We start from the raw sequence: 19171 nt of genomic DNA, 5'->3' as shown, positions 1-19171 counted from the left end.
TAAAATTCATAACATAAGCCAATAGTTAACTGACCTTTCTCGTATAAAAGTAATACAAAATGCAATAATTTAGCGAAATAAAACACATAAAAGTATTTTCACTTGCAGCGAGGTGGGATTAGAATCGTTGTCCGTTGGTTGCTACGCTCTGCTGACTCGCATATGTGCGACTAGTGTTGTTTCACTTTTTTGTTCATATCGATAATAATTGTCATCAAAAGTGTTACACTTTATATCACAGAACAGACATCGCTAAAAGCTAACGCTTTTCTTTATACATATAATTATAGTTTTGAACAAATTTTCAACTTTATAAATGTCTTAGATTTTTGAGGCAACTAGCATAGGAGCGGACTCAAAATGTTAATAATTGAAGCTTTATATTTATTTCAATGGCAAACGATTTTATATCACTTTGAAAAAGGTAATTTTTTAAGTGAAAACACTATATTGTAATTTATTTCAATTATACGAGCTCATTATAAGAACATAAAAGACTTTTTTATTCAATAATGAAATATTTTATTCTTTACTTGAAAGTTATTCCGGATACTTATCGAGTACCCGAAGTTATAGACGTAATAACTAATACTTTTTTACAAAGTAATTCAAATAATTCCGACTATGTAACACACGCCTTGCATTTTAAAATACGAAAAGCTTGGCTACGTCATAATTATAAGGATGCATTTATGGGACACATTTTAAGATATATTTACAAAAGAAATATTATTATAACCCATGTGAAATACTCCCGAGCGACCTGTTTAACTATAATTCCATGTTGAGAAATTATCAAAATCTCTATCGCCTCAATAAGTTAAATGTCAGACATCGACAACGACTCTGCCACTTCCCTACACCTGACGTAGCAACAATCTCAAAGAAAACATTACCAAAGCAAATTGTCCGCAACATTTTTCACCACGGACGCGACCGACGCTCGTGTTTTCTGTTATATATTCCACACACAAACAAACACAAGCAACTACCTCGCTCAATAGTGATGTGTCTCTCACAAGATGTCGACTGAAGGATCAGATAGTACGTCCAGTTCGGGGATCAGGCAGTTCGGTTTGTACAGAACCATCGATGCGAGGACCGAGGAGTTCCTCAGGCTGTCGAGGAAACGGCAGATAAGGCAGGGATGCGCCTGCGCCGCCATCTCTACCGCTATCACCGTGACCATTGTAATTGTAAGTATCGTTTAATATACGAGTACATTATAATACACATTTAACGAATATCCTGCGATGGCTAGACGTCCCTCATTTTATAAAAGCTGACTTTTTGTAAATTTTAACCACGAAACTAAGACCCGTTAAATAAACTTTAAGGGTATCTAGTAAAAGATTATGAAGCTAAAGGCATGGCGACTAGAGTCATGATTCCTCATGATCTACCGTAGAAAATACAAAAAAAAAATGCGTTTACAAAATGGGCAATTGAAAATCTGCACCCTTAAAACTTGCTACCTTCCAAATCCACAGTCCAAATTACGATCCAAACTCCATAATTGGCTACCGTACTTACATATTGTAGGACCAGTCTTCATAAAAATGAGGTTTGGGTGGTGGGAGGCTTCGGCCGTGGCAGTCACCACCCGGCAAAGACGCAACGCCATGCGATTTAACGATGTACTATGTCGTGTAAAAAACCGAAAGGAGTGTGGATTTTCATCATACTCCTTACATGTTAGCCCGCTTACATCTAAGATAGCATCATCACATACCATCAGAAGAGATTGTAGTCAAGGGCTAACTTGTAAAGAATAAATTTTAAAAAATGAGATACATCTGGCTGTTGCATGTTTAGTATAGTTTTGCATGTTTTGTGTTTAAGTAGTCAATGTAGTATTAGTAGTGTTTTGTTTATTAGTTATTGGTAAATGTCAATTGTTTTTTAAATAATATTATGTAATTTAATTTTTATTTTCTAATCAACTAGTATAGTATAGGTATAGTATCCCTTTAACAAGAGATAAATGATCCTGGTTGATAACAGTTTGCGCTTTTGATTCGAGGGATGATCAATTCGCAGGAGTTCGAGAATATTTTAGTAAACGGGATACAATTTAGGACCTCTCAAACTTGAGTCCAACCCTTAATATTATTATAAAATATTGGAAAACTTGAATATATTTTATTAATACTAATTTCGTAAATTAATACAAAGAAGTATTTACCAAAATAAGTTCTTTTGTTTGCCTTGCTGTAGCCATATACGAAAACTTTTCATATTTTAGTGAAAGTGTGGACTTACGTAATTAGTATTCAAATTAATTATTGTTATCATACTGTTTCGTTATCTCTAATAATAATTATGGTTTTTCATGTTTATGTTTGCTTTCCATATTTAATGTGTTTATTTTTTTTAACCTTTTCAATGTTTCTTAACTCCCAATGAATAAAACGAAATGTCTCTTTTTTCTATTGTAATTTGTAACAAGATTTTTATAAACAGAATTAATAAAATAAATTTACTTTTTTACTGGAAGTGGTATATTGTAGGTATACATAGTTCAAATTTTGTTTAAATTAGTTTATTTCAAGATTTCAAGCATTATAGTAGAGGAGGAGGAGCCCAGGATGCTAAATTTACTACAGCGTAATTGGTAGCGATTAGATTTGGTAGACTAGATGATAGAAATAATAAATATTATATACTTTTTTCGCTTTCAGCGGTGGGGAAAAAAACTACAGACTTTAAAGACAATTATTACTCTGGCTTACTGAAATCATCAGAAAACATGAGCTATTGTTTAGGAGATTATTTCATTCAAAATAAGTAAAAAATTAACCGCAATCGTGGCTCGATAATAGAAATATAAGGGTTTTATTTTGTAACTTTGAAACCCTCCCATTCCATTACGTTACGCTCAAATCGTCAGATTTTCGAAATGGACACCTTTTAGCTATCAACTCATCTACCCTATCTTAATCTGACATGGTTAAGTATTTCTGAAGTTAGTTGTTTTTTTGGTTGCCCTAATCGCACCCACCAATATTAAGGGCTCATTCTTGGTAGAGGTACTGAACAACGTGCAAGGTATACTCCCTTATGTTCATCTGCCGCGCTCGAGTTACTACAAAAATCCCTTCTTCGGCTCGCCTACTATTATGAAAGCACAAAAGCTACTTGTGTTTCGTAATGACTCTTCTACCGGTTCAGAAAGTTTGGTACGCGAATGACAAAACTTAAAACATTAAAATTTATCCAATAGCCTATTAGCTTACAGCTTTAAATTAGGATAAAACACATAAGATGGAAAGCCTGTGATAGTTTGTACCATGTACTTTGTTGTGGTTCCAAGGGTTCAAACCGATTTTTTTATACATAACTTACTCGTATTTTGAAAAATCTTGTCTCCTGTCGCTAGTAACTCAGCTTAGTGGCAACCCTTCGCTAAGACTCTTTAAAGTTTGATCCTTATATTTTTCACCATTGCGATAACATTCCACTCAGGTGGATATCTGTTTGTTTGTCAAGTATTTGTATAAAAAATAACTCTGGACAGATAGAATAATAGCCTGCAATATCCAATCATACCCTATTTTATAAAGTTTGTCAGGCGAAGTTCCTCACGGTAAGCACGGTACCCAATTGGGTAGTTGGGATTGGGTAGTTGAGTTGAGTTAAGTAATTTCGTTTTTCATTTAGTGACGTCACTATTTTACTTGATTTACAAGTTAGCACTTAACTACAATTTCACTTGATGGTAAGTGATGATGCAATCTTGGTTAGAAGCGGGCTAACTTGTTAGGAGTAGGATGAAAAAGCCACCCCTTTCGGTTTCTATACGACATCGTGCCAGAACGCTAAATTCTTCACGTCACGTCTTTGCACGTCTTTGCCAGACCTGTATCAATTAAGAAAACCTCAATCGGCCCAGCTGGGGATCGAACTAAGGACCTCTATCTTGTAAATCCACCACGCATATCACTGCGCCACGGAGGCCTTCAAGTTAAATGTAGCCCCTTTGTCACAAGTTTGTCAGTCTGTTGACACTGCTCGCATTCTCGCATGACGTGTGTTGTCAACAATTATTATAATTGTATCATCACCACACCGGTTGTTTGTAAAACTGTTTTGATGCATTGTTTTTATTGCATTTTCTCTCGGCCGTTCGCAACTGTTCGTGATGACTTTTTGTTGGTAATAGCTCTGTAATGACATGCTAATTTCGACTGAGAGTTACATAAGCGGGCTTAAACCTTTATACTATGTACTGTTTACTTTTTGCTTCGTAAACTTTAATTTTACAAAGCAGAAAGTATACCGTAAATAGAGAAGTTACATTAAGTAATTCCACGGACGATCCACCAACAGTAGTACCCCGCTTTTAGCGCAAACTTTTTGCTTGAATTGTTTCAGTAAAAAAAAACTCAAAGGTATAAATTCTTTCTTTCTATAATGCTACTTGGCGGCAAAAATAAACATAGTGGTACTTTCAAGGTTGAGCTCTGCTTGAGCCACGTGAATACCCCATGGAAGCTTAAAACACCTCTTCGCAGTCTTCGCTAGTGAACTTTTGATCCCATTTACGTCATACGAACGTGGATTCCAATGATTGTCACAGCGGCTTTAACAGTAATCTTACTCAACATCTGGTATTAGTCCCAACGCCCTTTCTGAGTTCCGAGTATTACAAGCATCGACCTTTTCATAGGAGACGCTCTGAGAGACTTCTTGTCCTTCTACGTTCTTCTAGGCCTCGGGAATGACTGGCAGATTTGACAGAAAAAGACGTACTATTAAACAATAGCGAATGCCCGTGACTTCGTTCGCGTGGAATTCAGTTTTTTCACAGATCCCGCGGAAACCATGGCCTTTTCCGGGATGAAAAGTAAAGATGTGTTAATCCAGAGTAAAATCTATTACCATTCCAAATTTCAGCCAAATCGCTTCAGTATCCGCAGCTTACAGGAGGAACAAACATACATACATACACATACACACTTACACACACACAAACTTTCTCATAAATAATGTTAGTGTGATGTTCAATACGAGTATGTAGTTTGCCTTAACTGTTAAAGACGCCGCATCAGGGAAATGCATTCTCGATCGTATCAGATCTAATGAGATTCAGTATATATTGCTACTTGCTAGCTGCAGGTGATTGGCGTGACGTCAGTGCGATGTGCAGTGAAGGAAAGTAGAAAACACACAAATATGTTTAACAGTGTGACACATTCCGCCAGTTTCGTTGATTTAATTGCTTCATTGACGTAAAATTATTATCAATTAAAAATTATTGCTCCGCATACTTGGTTGACATGTACGAAATTGAGATTCTAAGTAACAAATTTCATTCGGTGCCTACAGACAACCCTTCGTTGATATCATACCTTAGTAGGTAGATAACATTTCTCAGTTCATTTGATGTTTATTTTAGTAGATTGTTAATAAAGGCCAAATTTATGAATAGGCCAGCAGTATAGTTATTAATATTAAATAAAAAAAAACTAAGCCATAGCGTTATTAGAAGAAAAAATCATAATACGATGAAAAACTGATTTAATTGTCAGGCGTATTTATTGTTCACTTAAGTTTTGTCAATCAGTCTACAAATTATTTTAAATTATTAAACAAAAACGAAACATTTCAATAGCCTGAATAACTCAACAGTGAAGTGGCCGGACTCATCACCGAGGGGTGGTGGTTCGATTCCCGCCCCGTCAGACAATTTTCGTACTCACTCCTAATACAGTCTTTCCCGGCTAGTTGGAGGGGAGGGGGAGTTGGTCATATTTGAAAGATACGGCAAACATTCTTGGAAAAAAAAAACTAAATGTTATGGATTGTATTGATTTAATTTAGTATTTATTTTTTTTGATCATACTTAATTTTATTTATTAAATTAATTTATGTGCTTATAGTAGTTAAATAACTAGATGTGCTAATTTATTATTAATAATGAAAACTTGAGGTAAGTTATGTCCAAGTTCCTGTGTGTGATTTTAAGCTAGCCCCTTGATTTGCACAATGAAACGTATATTTAAATATTGTGGCCTTACGTATTGCATGCATGTCTAATCATACTAATAAGTAAGCAAGGAAAGAAAAATAACTATAATGACTTGTAATCAAATTTCAATACTAAATTGTTTTCTTTTTAACTTTTCAGACTATCGTACTCATCTACCAATACAGCCCAATGTATGAATTCAGTTCAAAGACAAGCTTGAAGCAAGGTTGGCTCAATCTTATGAATAAAAGCGCAGAAAATATGCCATTTGATGCTAATTTGGAGAAAGCAATCAACCCTATATATTTAGATCTCATGCCTCTATTTATAAAAACAATAAAACATTATAATTATTTTGAAAAATCAACAGAAGTTTACTCAACTCAAACTCCGCCATTGGATAAAGAAGACCCCTCGAAGAATTTGTATAGCAAAAGTACATTTTCAGAATTCGGAAACTTGATTCGAACACCTACAGCAAAATTTTACACTATTGAATACAAGACATCCCCTATCATCTATTTTAAGTATCCTATGAGAGATATCAAATATTTCTCGAATATAAGAAGAATACGAGATCATCAAAGAATAATGAACTTCGTCGATAAAATGATAAGTGAAAGAGTGACATTTACATCGCCTATGCCAATGTTAAAAAACGCGTATAGCTTTCACAATAAATTAAATTTGATAAAAATTCCAAGCACAACGCCGATGACTACAGTTCAGTATGTAACCAAACAAGAAACTAAACGCAGAATGTTAAAACCTCAAAAGAAAAATCCAAAAAATAACAAAAAGAAGGGCAACTGTTCATGTCCAAAAAAATTAAATAGTCTATTAATGATACTCATCAAAAGTCTTAAAAAAATCATACCTGATTTCGTTGACAGTGAAAAGATGAACTCATCTAAGGAAAGGAAATATACAACCAATAAAACACCATCTGATACTAAAATTACCAAGTCTCAGAATTACTCTGTTGTCGGTAAATCCTTAATAAAACCTAATGAAATTCCGAAAATTGATTTCTTATCAACTTTAAATAATAATAATCAGACTACAATGCGTAATATTGTTTCAAATACATTTTATTCAGTTGAACCATCGTTTCCAAAAATTGGTTACACAATTAATTCTATGATAAGATTTTTAAAAAATAAAAGCAAACAATATACAAGTAGTAAAAACACAACTACTATGAGACACTTTATTGAAGGCACAGATGCAAATTATTATTTTTCTGAAAAAACAACTCAACCAATGCCAAAAGAAATATTTACACAAACATCATCAAATAGTTCAACTGTGAAAGATTTACATTTACAAAATTCCGCTGTGAATACCACAACGAAATCTTTGATAACTTTTCCAATATTAGGTGAAATGGATTATAACGAAACAACAACAGATAATGGTAATCAATTTAGCATACTAGATTTACATAGCATAGAGCTAGCTAAAAACAAGGTATTAATAAGGAAAGATGAAAAAAGCTATAGTAAAGTAAACACAGAGCAAGAGTCTAATAAACATAGTCTAAGTTACAAACCTATCTATCACAATTCAAAAGAATATAACAATACATGGAACATACTGAACAGTATCGAAGGATGGACATATACAACTAAATTAGAAAATAGTAGTAATGATTCTAACTGGAAATCAATGTATAAAATAGATTCTGAACTCATAACAGAAAAAGAGTACTTTGATATAAACGCAGAAATAATGTCCAGTCAAAGAACAGAATTACCACATTTAAGCATGACTCAGCCTGAACATGAAGTTAAGTCCACCGATGGAACTATACAAGAAAAAATAAAGAAATATTTTTCTGTACAAACTATTCAGAAAGAAAATCTTAAAAACGTGGAAAATTTTCTCAATAAAATAGACGGTTCCAAGTTATTTCTTAATGTAAATGATACTGATAAAAATAAGTCAGAATTAGATGAATATAAACTAATAAAAATTGCAAAACATACAGATTTCAGTAGAAAAAATTCCATGATACCTGAAAGTGGACCAGGTTATCTACAGATGCTGAGAAACGACTGGAAACAAGACGATGAACATCAAGATTATGATAATTCAGCAAATTTTCTTTCGTAGTATTATTTGTTATTGTTTATAATTGCAAAGTAATTCATATTAAGCTGTTTAAAGTTAAATTTATCTATATAAAAAATGCTTAATACAATATGAATAAAATATTTCTTTACACATTTACCCTGGATACTTCTGTATCATTCACCCGTCAGAGACAAAACTTTGAGTTGAATAAAAATAAGTTGTAATTGGTCGATGAAAGGGGTTTTAAATTTTTTATTGAAATATTTGGATATCTAAATCATGCTGAGAACAGATAGGTAAAAATAAGATACTTATAAGTTATTGTTCTAAAATTGATTATTTGATTTTTTGTATATAATTTGATTATAATATTCAACATATAATTGAAGATTGAAATATCAGGATTGTAATCCACGCCGAGGTAAAAATAAGATAGTTATAACTTATTGTTCCACATGGATGATTTGATTTTTTGTTAAATGTAGGTATACTAACTAAATTATTTTAAAAGAAAGAAAATTAGTTTTTAAAGTTTTACAAGAAAGTTATATGTATCGTATGTTTGTTCAAGCATTTCTCAAAATCACTAAGGTTAAATTTGCCGGTAGATTGCGATAAAGTTTAACCAGACTAGTTGTTCTAAAACAGACCGCATAATACGGAGATACATTAAAAATATTTTCACATATAAAGTGAAAAAATAACAATAATAATAATTTATATATTTTTGCATTTCAGATAGTTCTACTAATCTACGAGTATATGATTGTAGTAGAAACCAATGTAGTACAAAAAAAGACAAGCTCTAATAAAATCAGATTTATTGGAAAAGACAAACCGATTGCAGAAAGACTTGACAGAACCCACTTTGGATTTGATCAAGATTACTATGAAAGAATGCCACTTCTTGTCAATGCATTACAAGAAGTAAGTTATGTAGATTCTTTAGGAGAAACATCAATATCACGATCACGAAAGAGACACTATAACACAAATCGTTTTAAATCAGCAACATCTTCATCTGTTAATGGTTTTATAAGAAGAACTAGTCCTAGGCCTTTTATTTTTGAATATAGAAGTCCTTACCCTATGCCATTTTCAAAATCACAAGGTACTCCAAGGAACTGGGCAGAACACTATCGTAACGCACAAAGATTAAAAAACTTACATGACGTCATAAAATATCTTGAGAAGACTTTGAATGCGAAATTTGGTGATATATATCTACCAACACGAGCACAGATAGCTTTTTCGGGAATATACCTACCACCTGCTGAACATCCAGCCAAAGATTCATACTTACCCGTTAGAGACAATAGTCCTCAAGAATCAATAAATTATAAAGTAAATTCAAACCATAACTCTGATCCATTGTATACATTTAGACCTGATAATCCTGGCGACATAAATTTATTAGTAGATGGTTATAGGTTTGCTCCATCTGTCTTTTCATCTCTAAGTAAACAGAAAAACAATGGTATTAAACATGTATTTAGACCAATTACCAAAAGAAAACGACCACAAAACTGTAACAATGCAGAGTGCTCATCTAATCTTCATGATTTTGCTAAAAAAGTCGAAATAGAATCTTCTCAGGAAGACATATCTCTCCATGACCATGATAGTCAACCAAAGCTTTTGGATATAAAGTTTAATCTGTTTTCATCTCAACAGTCGACTACTGAAAGTTCTTTGAATGAAAGTAACATTAATAAAATTTATATAACGTCACCAAAGCCTTTATTTCAATTTAGAAGAAAATCAACTATGCCTTTCAGAAGATCCATGTACACATATAAACGGCCTAATATTTTTGTGGAAAAAAGAAAAAATATTACCATCACCGCAGCCAAAACAGGTGAAAATAAGACAATTACCTTTAAAAGGTTAGTGCCCTTAAGTGTTTTTACGTCAAATGAAAGAACAGAAAAAAGTTCAATCCAACCTATAGTTCTCCCTGAAAACAGTCCCAAAGAAGAATCCAATTCTAGTTCTACAACGCCAAGGTCATGGTTAAATTTTATGACAGAGCATCCCATGTTAAATTATTCGCTTGTCGAAGATTATCATATAGGTAGTTCAGGGATAGTACCTATTGAATCTAGGACCATCACCCCAATTTATCCGACTGTACCTATTATACCATTAATAGAAAGCATTACAGAGAGAGCCACCACTAACGCACCTGAAATTATAAAATTCAGCCCCGAAGATGCTAAAATACCAGATCACTATTTCAATTTGAGGAAATCTGATATTGAAGAAAACACGGAAAGAGTTGTTAATAAATGGGACTATACAAAAATTACTGAAAAGTATGATGATGTCATCGAAGCAGAAACACTAATTATTAAATTAAAAAACAATATAGAAACCACTACAATTACTGAAGACGATGTTTCTGATGAAATAGAAAATTCAAAAAATGAAGAAGCCGAAGATTACATAGAAACGAAAACCTCTGCGACCTACGTTCCTCAAATAAATGGACACCATAGAAGCTATAAGAGTTTAACGACTCTTTTAAGAGAGAATTCTGAGAAATATAGAAAAAAGAGAATCGAGAATTTATTTATAACACGAACGATACAAAATCAGACATACGTACCTATGTATGTAGAAATTAAAAGAAATAGAAGTAGTTTTATAGACCACGATATAGGTAGTAGTTATGAATAGAGGAATAGTATTTAGCTGTAGTTAATTTAGGATTGTCCTTTAGAGTGTCCCACCGACTTCCTTTCAAACTTTTCTAAGGGCTTTTTAAACTTATTATGATGCGTTCATTTAATTAAATGTTTTCTTTTGTAAATTGTTTTTTTAATTAACTATTATTAAGCAAATTGGACTTTTGTTATAAAAATGAAATAAACACTCTTATTCTATCAATGAAGCAATCATTTTGATTAATAGATACATAAATGTATCTGTCTACGGAATGAAAAAAAATTAAATATTATCCAAATTAAATTAAACTACATAATTACCAACAGCGCGCCTAAACTACTGAACCGATTTTAATAAACAACATACATTAATAGAATATACCTATGCTTATATTATAAAGAAGTAAAATCTGCCCCCCTAACCAAGTGGCACGTCGATTCTCTTTCTATAGCGTATACATCGCTGATCGCCAACGCTATATGTATGGGAATGACTTTTTGCTATCGACAAGTCACGTGATCAAGATCTGTCATTCCCATATTTTTTTTTAGTTTTCGTAGCGTCAGCGATCGTAGAAAGAGAATCGACGTGCTACTTGGCTAGGGGGGCTGGTTTGGTGTTATTATTGGTGGTATATGGTAGGGGGTAATGTCTTGAACTACTGAACCGATTTTGAACATTCTTTTACTATAGAAAGGAACGTTATTTTGTTAATGTTATAAGTATATTCTATCCCCGTATTCTCACGGGAGCGAGAACTACATGGGTGAAACCGTGGGGCGTCGGCTAGTTTATCAATAAGCTCTCCCCGCTGTAGTAACCCCTCCTAATACAGTATTTTTCGACTAGTTAGAGGGGAATGAAATCGGGAAAAAATTAAAAAATATAGCAAATATTACATATTAAAAAAAGAAAGAAATGAAACATGACATGACTACATAAAAATTAAATACCAAGGTAAAAAAATATATTATTATTATATCTCAAGCAGGAATATTATAATCATGATAATAAAATAATGAATTCTCAGAATACAGAATATTCTGAGAATAAATTAATGTTATACAATTGTGATATCAACGCCATCTAGCTAGAAAACGAAAATATTATAAACTTAATACCGAAATGATGACACAGATGGCAGTTACACAAAGATAATAATTTGTGATTGCAAAGAGTTTTACAAATCATCAGCTAAAAAGATGTGCTAATATATAAATAAATTTCAAGTAAGTCTATAAAATTTATTTAACATATTTTTAATTCAACATTTAATATGTATTACATACCTATGTATATTTTATTTACAGAAAAAAAATCAATAATCAGGTAATTCGAGCTCAACTCTCGTTGAAATCTATAGTACCGACAGTAATACTTAGTAATTAAAGTTATTTTATTGAATTGGAAAAAATCAAAAATAAAATCGAAATTCATTTATATCAAGTAGGCTTAGTTGTTCTCTTGAATAGTCAAGTTTTACTATTTGTAAAGACTCTACCACCGGTTCGAAAAGCAGGTTCTGCTGAGAAGAGTCGGAAACAAACTCAAAATTTGCTCTTTTAAAACAACATTATTCCAATGTTTATTTATCATTACATCACACAAAATAATAAATAAAATATATAATTTAAAGTACTTTTAGTGTGAAGATGAAAGGCTATCAATTGGATGACTCCAAACAATTTTTTCATTTATAAATTCATCAATAAGTAAACCAAGACTCCCTGTTGAGCTCGAGTCTCCTTTCAGAATGAGAGCGGTTAGACCAACCACCACGTTGGCCCAATGCGGATTGGCAGACTTCACACACGCAGAGATTCTTCACGATGTTCTCCTTTACCGTTTGAAATACGTGATATTTATTTATTTTCTGAAAATGCACACAACTGAAAAGTTGGGCATGTATGCCCGGATTCGAACCCATATACTCTGGAATCGGAGGCAGAAGCCATATCCACTGAGCTATCACGTCACTAAGAAAAATATTACTAAGGTTTAATTAAAATTAAACTGATTTTATATTAAAATTAATAGAAGAATATTTTAATAGAATTTTAGTAAATAGATTTAGAAAATACATGCCTGTATTGAAAATTAGCAAAAATGAAGTATGATTTAATCACTATACATACTAATACATAAAATGATATTTTTGATTTTGCAAATGAATATTCACAAATTATTTTTCAGTGTCATCGTTGCTACTGTTTTAGTTCTAAGCTATTTTTATTGTTGAATTTGGATTTAAAAAATAAGTCTCCAAGAAAAATCATACCTCAATAACATTTAAAATATGCATAAAAGTAGTATATTTTCCCATGACCTTAAAATAATGCAACTATAGAATACGACATTATAAACGTGACCCAACTATATCCGTCTCACTCCAACACTACTGACCTTATATAATCTGTCTCGGATCACGCATCTCAAGAAAATCCCCGTTACTTTTCCCCGTGCAAAAAGGCTTTATCTGCAGTAGCTTAGCGGCGTGCTGACAAAATACATCCGTCTCTTTCCGGTTCATTGAATTAATGTGGGTTAAGTGAAACAGCCTGTTTTAGAATGGCGCCTCAAAGACCGGTACTGCAACTTTTTGACAGTAGGTTTTAAACTTAGCGCTCGAACACTCCAAAGTTCGTATCGCTAAAGATGGATTTAAAATTAATTTAAAAAATAGTTTGTTTATAAGAATATGTGTCATGTGATGTGATGAGTGATTGTGTGTTTTGTGGATTTTTTTAAAGAAATACAAGGTTTGTGTTTGTCAAGTTTTGATACTTTATTTGACAGTTAGGTAAAGGTGTATACATACGGAACTTTCTTTGCATAACGTTTTGGTTAGTCATCAAGGTCATTTTGTAACTTGTGCTACATATTTGTTAAGGTAGGTATGCGGCAGAACATACCTACTACAGCAAAAGATACCCATTCGTTTAATTGCAAAATGTTGATGTTTGCAAATATGTTTTATTTACGTTTATTAGAAACTGTTGTTTATGTTTGAAATATTTGTTTACGTCTTAAAAAACATTTATATTCTCCTCAAAGGTTAAAATATGTGTCACTAGCGGAACCCTCGCGGTTTCACCCGTGTAGGTAGTTTATGTAGGAATACGGAGATAAAATACCGGCAAAGACGTACCGCCTAGCGATGTAGCGTTCCGGTACGATGCCGTGTAGAAACCGAAAGGGGTGTGATTTTCACCCTCCTCCTAACAAGTTAGCCCGATTCCATCTTAGACTGCATCATCACTTACCATCAGGTGAGATTGTAGTCAAGGGCTAACTTGTAAAGAATAAAAAAAAAAAAAAAAAATACCTATAGCCTAAGATATTACTCGATGATAATGTAGCTTCACTGATGATATAATTTCTATTATAATATTATTCACTACAAACAAACAAAAAAATCCTCTTTATAATATCTATTAATAGGTAATTTACTAAGAAAATATAGGTAGGCATCAAAATCAAAATCAAAAATCATTTATTTCAAGCATCTATCTAGGTAATACGAACATAAATAATTTTAAGCACTCGCTTAATTTGTAGCACTCGCCAAAATGACCTTAAGAAGGACCTCTGCCTCTGATTTCGGAGGGTGTGGTTTCGAATCCTGTCCGAGGCATGCACCTCCAACTTTTCAGTTATGTGTTTTTAAGAAATTTAATGTCACGTTTCTCAAACGGTGAAGGAAAAGCATCGTGGAAACCTGCATACCAGATAATTTTCTTAATTCTCTGCGTGTATGAAGTCTGCTAATCCGCATTGGGCCAGTGTTGTGAACTATTGGCCTAACCCCTCTCATTCTGAGAGGAGACTTGAGCTCAGCAGTGAGCTGAATATGGGTTCATAATGATGATCTAGATGCCTTACTTTCTAAAATTAGACAAACATAAAAATTAAGTCACATTAATTGTTTCTATTTGTTTCAATATTATAGCTAATGTAATTAATCATCTCAAACTTATACTTTATTTTAAAACCCCTATACTTTCGCATTTTATAGTAGAAAGGTAAATAATATCTACCATTAGTAAGATTTTTTTTAACTCACTTGTGTAAATGAGTAAGAGAGACCTTTTACGGAAAACTACTTTTGCGCAAGTAATGTTGCTAATTTAATGATTAGACGCATTCAATTAACTTGATTTATTGCCTATTATATTTGCAAATCGCGCTTTCACTTTATAATATTATGTATTTTATTAATAAAAACTAGAAACTAAACAACAAGATGATATTAAAACTCTTCCATTCATTATGTAGGTAGGTACTAGTTATGTATCTGAGATGTCCGGAGCGTGAAATATCTTTACCTTCCTATATTACGTTATTGTATAAAGAAATATCATTACTAGCCCATTTCAATGGCCTACTTATAGGGCTTCATCCATAAAGGAGTGAGGATATGGAGCCTAAATTCACAATGCTGCCTAATATAGTTGGTGGGTTTTGTTAGGATAATAGTGTTTGATTCTGTAACAGAAGGAGTTAATGATTGTGACGGGGAGCGGAACCAATGACTTATCTTTTTCCCACCTCTTTACTAACCAACTTACTGAAAATTATCACCGAGAATGACTTGGAAAAAGAGACATTAAACCCGATCCAAAACCTCGTCGGAAATCGAGCCGAAGGACTTCTTCGTTGAAAACCAAAACGGTTAAATATGCACCAGAGAGGAGGTGCTAGTGTAGCTAGTAGATACTTTGACAATGACCAGAACAACTTATGAAACTAAAACTAGTGTTACAAATAGTCCCTGCTTCCCGCCTATTTCGTATAGATAAGTGTCGCCGCCTAGCGTATAGTAGCGTCATTTCATTTCATACTTTTATGACTTCCGGTTATTATAGTTAAATTTAATTAAGTAACAATGATTATCAATCCGAACAGTGGAGAGGTTATTATTAATTATTGATATAAATATAATTATTTATTTTACATGATATAAATTCATCATTGGTTATTTTACTCTTGACAACTATGACGTCACGTTATGATTTAGTTTGTATTTAATTTCTCAACTTTGTGTTTCGATATTTTAATATTATTTTACGATCGTTATAAATATCTTTTAATTATTAATGTGTTTTAGATAGAATTATAACGTTTGGTTTGTATAATAATACTCCGGAACTATTATTAAAACGTACTTGTATTGTTAACATATTCGTGCTACCAACAGTAGACACTAACTTTGCAAATATTATAAAATAGAGGGTTGTTTAGCAGATTCATTGATATACTACCATCAGCGTGTAATATTAACATTATAGCGGAAGCTATGCTGAAATTGTTATCGAATAAATTTGTGTACAGTGAAAATATTATTTTACTTCTCCCACCTTCTGTAACATCTCAGAAGTGGGCATAAAACTGTTGGGATCCTACGCTACGGGTCTCGGCAAGAAGAAGAATCGAAGAAAGCAAAAACGGAATTTTTTTTTCTTCTTCTACACCACGCCCTTACCAAGAAATCAACTACATGTGACGCACAGAATTGAAACTCAAAGAAGTTTGTAATCAAGCTTCGTCTACAATACCCTGATGAACGCTGGTACAAAGACTTCGAAGACTACAATATCGTCATACAAGCGTGTCCGGATACAGCATTCTACGACTAGTCGACTTTGTTGAAAAATTTGATGTCATGTCGGTAAGAGCAAAGGATTAAGGAAGACTTCGAGAAGTGCAACATTATTGGAGAAGACGCTTTATCGTCTATCATCAAAAACCTTCTGATGGAGCTACGTTCAAATGCCTTCCAACCTCAAAACGTCTGATTAACTCTTTGGGTTTTCATCTGAACAAGAAAGAAGCAACTAAGAAGACAGAAGCATCGTCAATGCGGCAGCGAACGTGTAGAAAACTTGCAGTGTATGGCGCCTCTCCTACGCTTCAGCCCTCTGGACTGGGGCCCTGCTACACCTGCGGGAGCACGAGCCTCTAGTCGCCGCGCCGCCGCGCCGCCGCGCCGAGCCATTTGCTGGGTTGCTGCGACATCGTAAACTCCGCGGCAGCAAACACATACAGTCCAGGTTAGTCCAGCTATGTATACTTTTATATCGTAAACTTTTTTTGCGCTTATACAAACGCCTCGCCATTGGTGTGCCGCGTGCATATAAAATTACATAATACATTGGTACGACAAGTAAATTGCGTATACTGCCAGAAAAATAGTAAAAATCGCCCATTGTTATGAAAAGTTTTGGAGGTGCTCACTAGTAAATATTAGAGTGGAGTAGTAGGTATAGGTTACATATGTCTATGTGACGAGACATGCAGGTATATGGATAAAGTACTCGTGATGTGTTCAAGTAGTGATACGTGAAAGTTAAAGTTTTTAATGATTATTATACTGTTATACATTTTATAGAAGGCAGTAAATGATAAAGTTGCTGGTACAACTAGTCACTGATTCAAATACCTATTAGTAATCTTGTCCTGTACAAAAGTCTTGCAGTCGTATAATAGTTTCTAGCAAGAAAACTGTTTATAACCTTAGTTGATTTATTTTAAATGTATGACTTCTTACCAAAGCTACATTTTATTGATTTGTTTGAGTAATAATAAAAAGTAAACAGGCATTTTGTACAAAGTTCTGTTTAGCTAATTGGGTAAATTATAGCTCTCCTTGGCGAAGTTGATAAGTGAATAGAGCTCTTTCACAAACAGTAAAAAAAAACAGCATATAATATATCAAATATTAGAAAAAACCTTTTTATGTTTAGATCCATCCAACTGCCAAGTAAAAATAAATAATATCCCGTTCATAACGCCATGTTACCTAAAACAACCAAATTAACATATACCGATATCAAAAGAGTCTCGTAAAGTATTCCATAAAAGTGTTAAATAACCGCGGGCAAAGTAAGATTGTTTAATATTGTTGATTGAATTACTTGTACGGTAGGTTGCACAATTAGCTATTAAATGTTATTGCTTATTATATCACCCTACAAAATACTCCCATATTAAACTGTTCATGAAATATAACAACTTATCGTAACTAATCATAATTATAGTATTAGTTCAGAATTCAGTTTATCCAGTTTTAATTACAGTCAGACAGGACATCTCAAAGCATTTAAAATTAGAAAAATTAAATACTTGATATTACTTGGTGTTGACGTTTATGACAGTAAAGCGTTTACAGAGTTCATTAATAGCGCTATAGTAAATTAGAATCAGTAGGTACTAGCCAAGACGTGATAATTAGGTATGCCTATCGCGTACTTTATTGAAGTAACTTCTGAAGAAGAGTTCTATCATATAATTCGAGGATTTAGCTGATGTAGATTTGATAAATAATAAAATCTGCTCTTAGGGTTTGTCTGTACTTATCAATTGCTTAATGGGCTATTTTAGTTCTAATATAATTTATTACCTCGTTTATTCCTAGCTTAAGGGTGGCTAGCTATTCAGGATTTCGGTTCACAAATAAGATACTTATAAGCCAGGAAAGAAAGAAAATTGACAATTCAAGCTGGCTCTCTAATTAGAATACAGAGGTATACGGCTAACTCTAACTGAACAGAGTCGTCTTCTTTTCGCGATGAGAAATGATAAGCATTATACCCTGAACATAAGAGCCCTTAATCACAATTCAACATTTAGTTTAGGTTAAGTAACACACCAAAGTTACCGCAGCTTACTGTAGCTCAGGGCCATCTAGTTTCAAATTCAATACGAAAATTACAACTTTCATCGCACCTATACGCAAAACTATCATATTAGTTAAAATAACTGCTTAAATAAGAAAACTATACTGAGACCGATTAATTAAGCTAAAACTTAACAATTAGTAGTAGTTGCAAAAATATCATATTTAAGTAATTAATACCACAGGTTTTAAATAAGTAAAAAAAATATAAAGATTTACTTTTTCTTATATTAAAAAAAATACATGCAGTATTGTGTACCATGCGCTTATGGAAAGTTATCGTATGCCTAAAGTTAAAGGGAGTTCTTATTATTTATTTGAATACTATATGTGTCTTCATCATTAAGGGGCCTTTTGTAAATACTAGGGAACCATTTATACTATGGTGCTAACTGTATCAATTGATTATTCTTACAAAATGTGTTTTAGTCAGGGTACTCCTGTTACAATTTTCAGTTCACTATATACTATCAAAAGATTAAAAGTTAATGGGTAAATAAATAATATCATTTGGATTAGCTTTACATATAAAATTATCATAATATGATTAGTTGCTATAATCCTCCAAAATAGTTTGACCGGTTCTGATTAAGTTTTATATGTAGATAATATTAGGTAGGTCCGAGAAAAGGTTGTTATACATTTTTGATACCCTTAAACGATAAGGGTGGTTAGTAGTAAAACTTCTAAAGCAAAGCAACATTGGTTGGGTCAGCTAGTTACTTTATAATAATGGAGTAAAGCTTCCACTACCCGTAATTTAACAGTTTGTTGAAGAATGG

The 19171-nt window shown here is 32.9% G+C and overlaps 2 protein-coding genes across 2 annotated transcripts in view; both read left to right on the top strand.

Moving 5' to 3' along the window:
• The first annotated feature begins 838 nt into the window (after window positions 1-838).
• Window positions 839-10917, top strand: LOC112045765 (uncharacterized). The gene is made up of 2 exons (XM_024082079.2): window positions 839-1196; window positions 8786-10917. The coding sequence occupies exons 1-2, from the start codon at window positions 1023-1025 to the stop codon at window positions 10724-10726; spliced, it is 2115 nt and encodes a 704-aa protein (XP_023937847.2). The 5' UTR covers window positions 839-1022; the 3' UTR covers window positions 10727-10917.
• Window positions 10918-13314: 2397 nt separating this feature from the next.
• Window positions 13315-19171, top strand: part of LOC112045752 (cadherin-87A) — a 28349-nt gene continuing 22492 nt past the window's right edge. The window contains exon 1 of the mRNA XM_024082061.2: window positions 13315-13473. The gene's annotated coding sequence lies outside the window, so the exon portion shown is untranslated. The remainder of the gene's footprint in view (window positions 13474-19171) is intronic.

The sequence above is a fragment of the Bicyclus anynana genome, chromosome 7 (genome assembly GCF_947172395.1).
Source record: "Bicyclus anynana chromosome 7, ilBicAnyn1.1, whole genome shotgun sequence".
Lineage (NCBI taxonomy): Eukaryota > Metazoa > Arthropoda > Insecta > Lepidoptera > Nymphalidae > Bicyclus > Bicyclus anynana.
The sequence above is the reverse complement of the archived record's forward strand: the minus strand, read 5'-3'. Positions and strand labels throughout refer to the sequence as shown.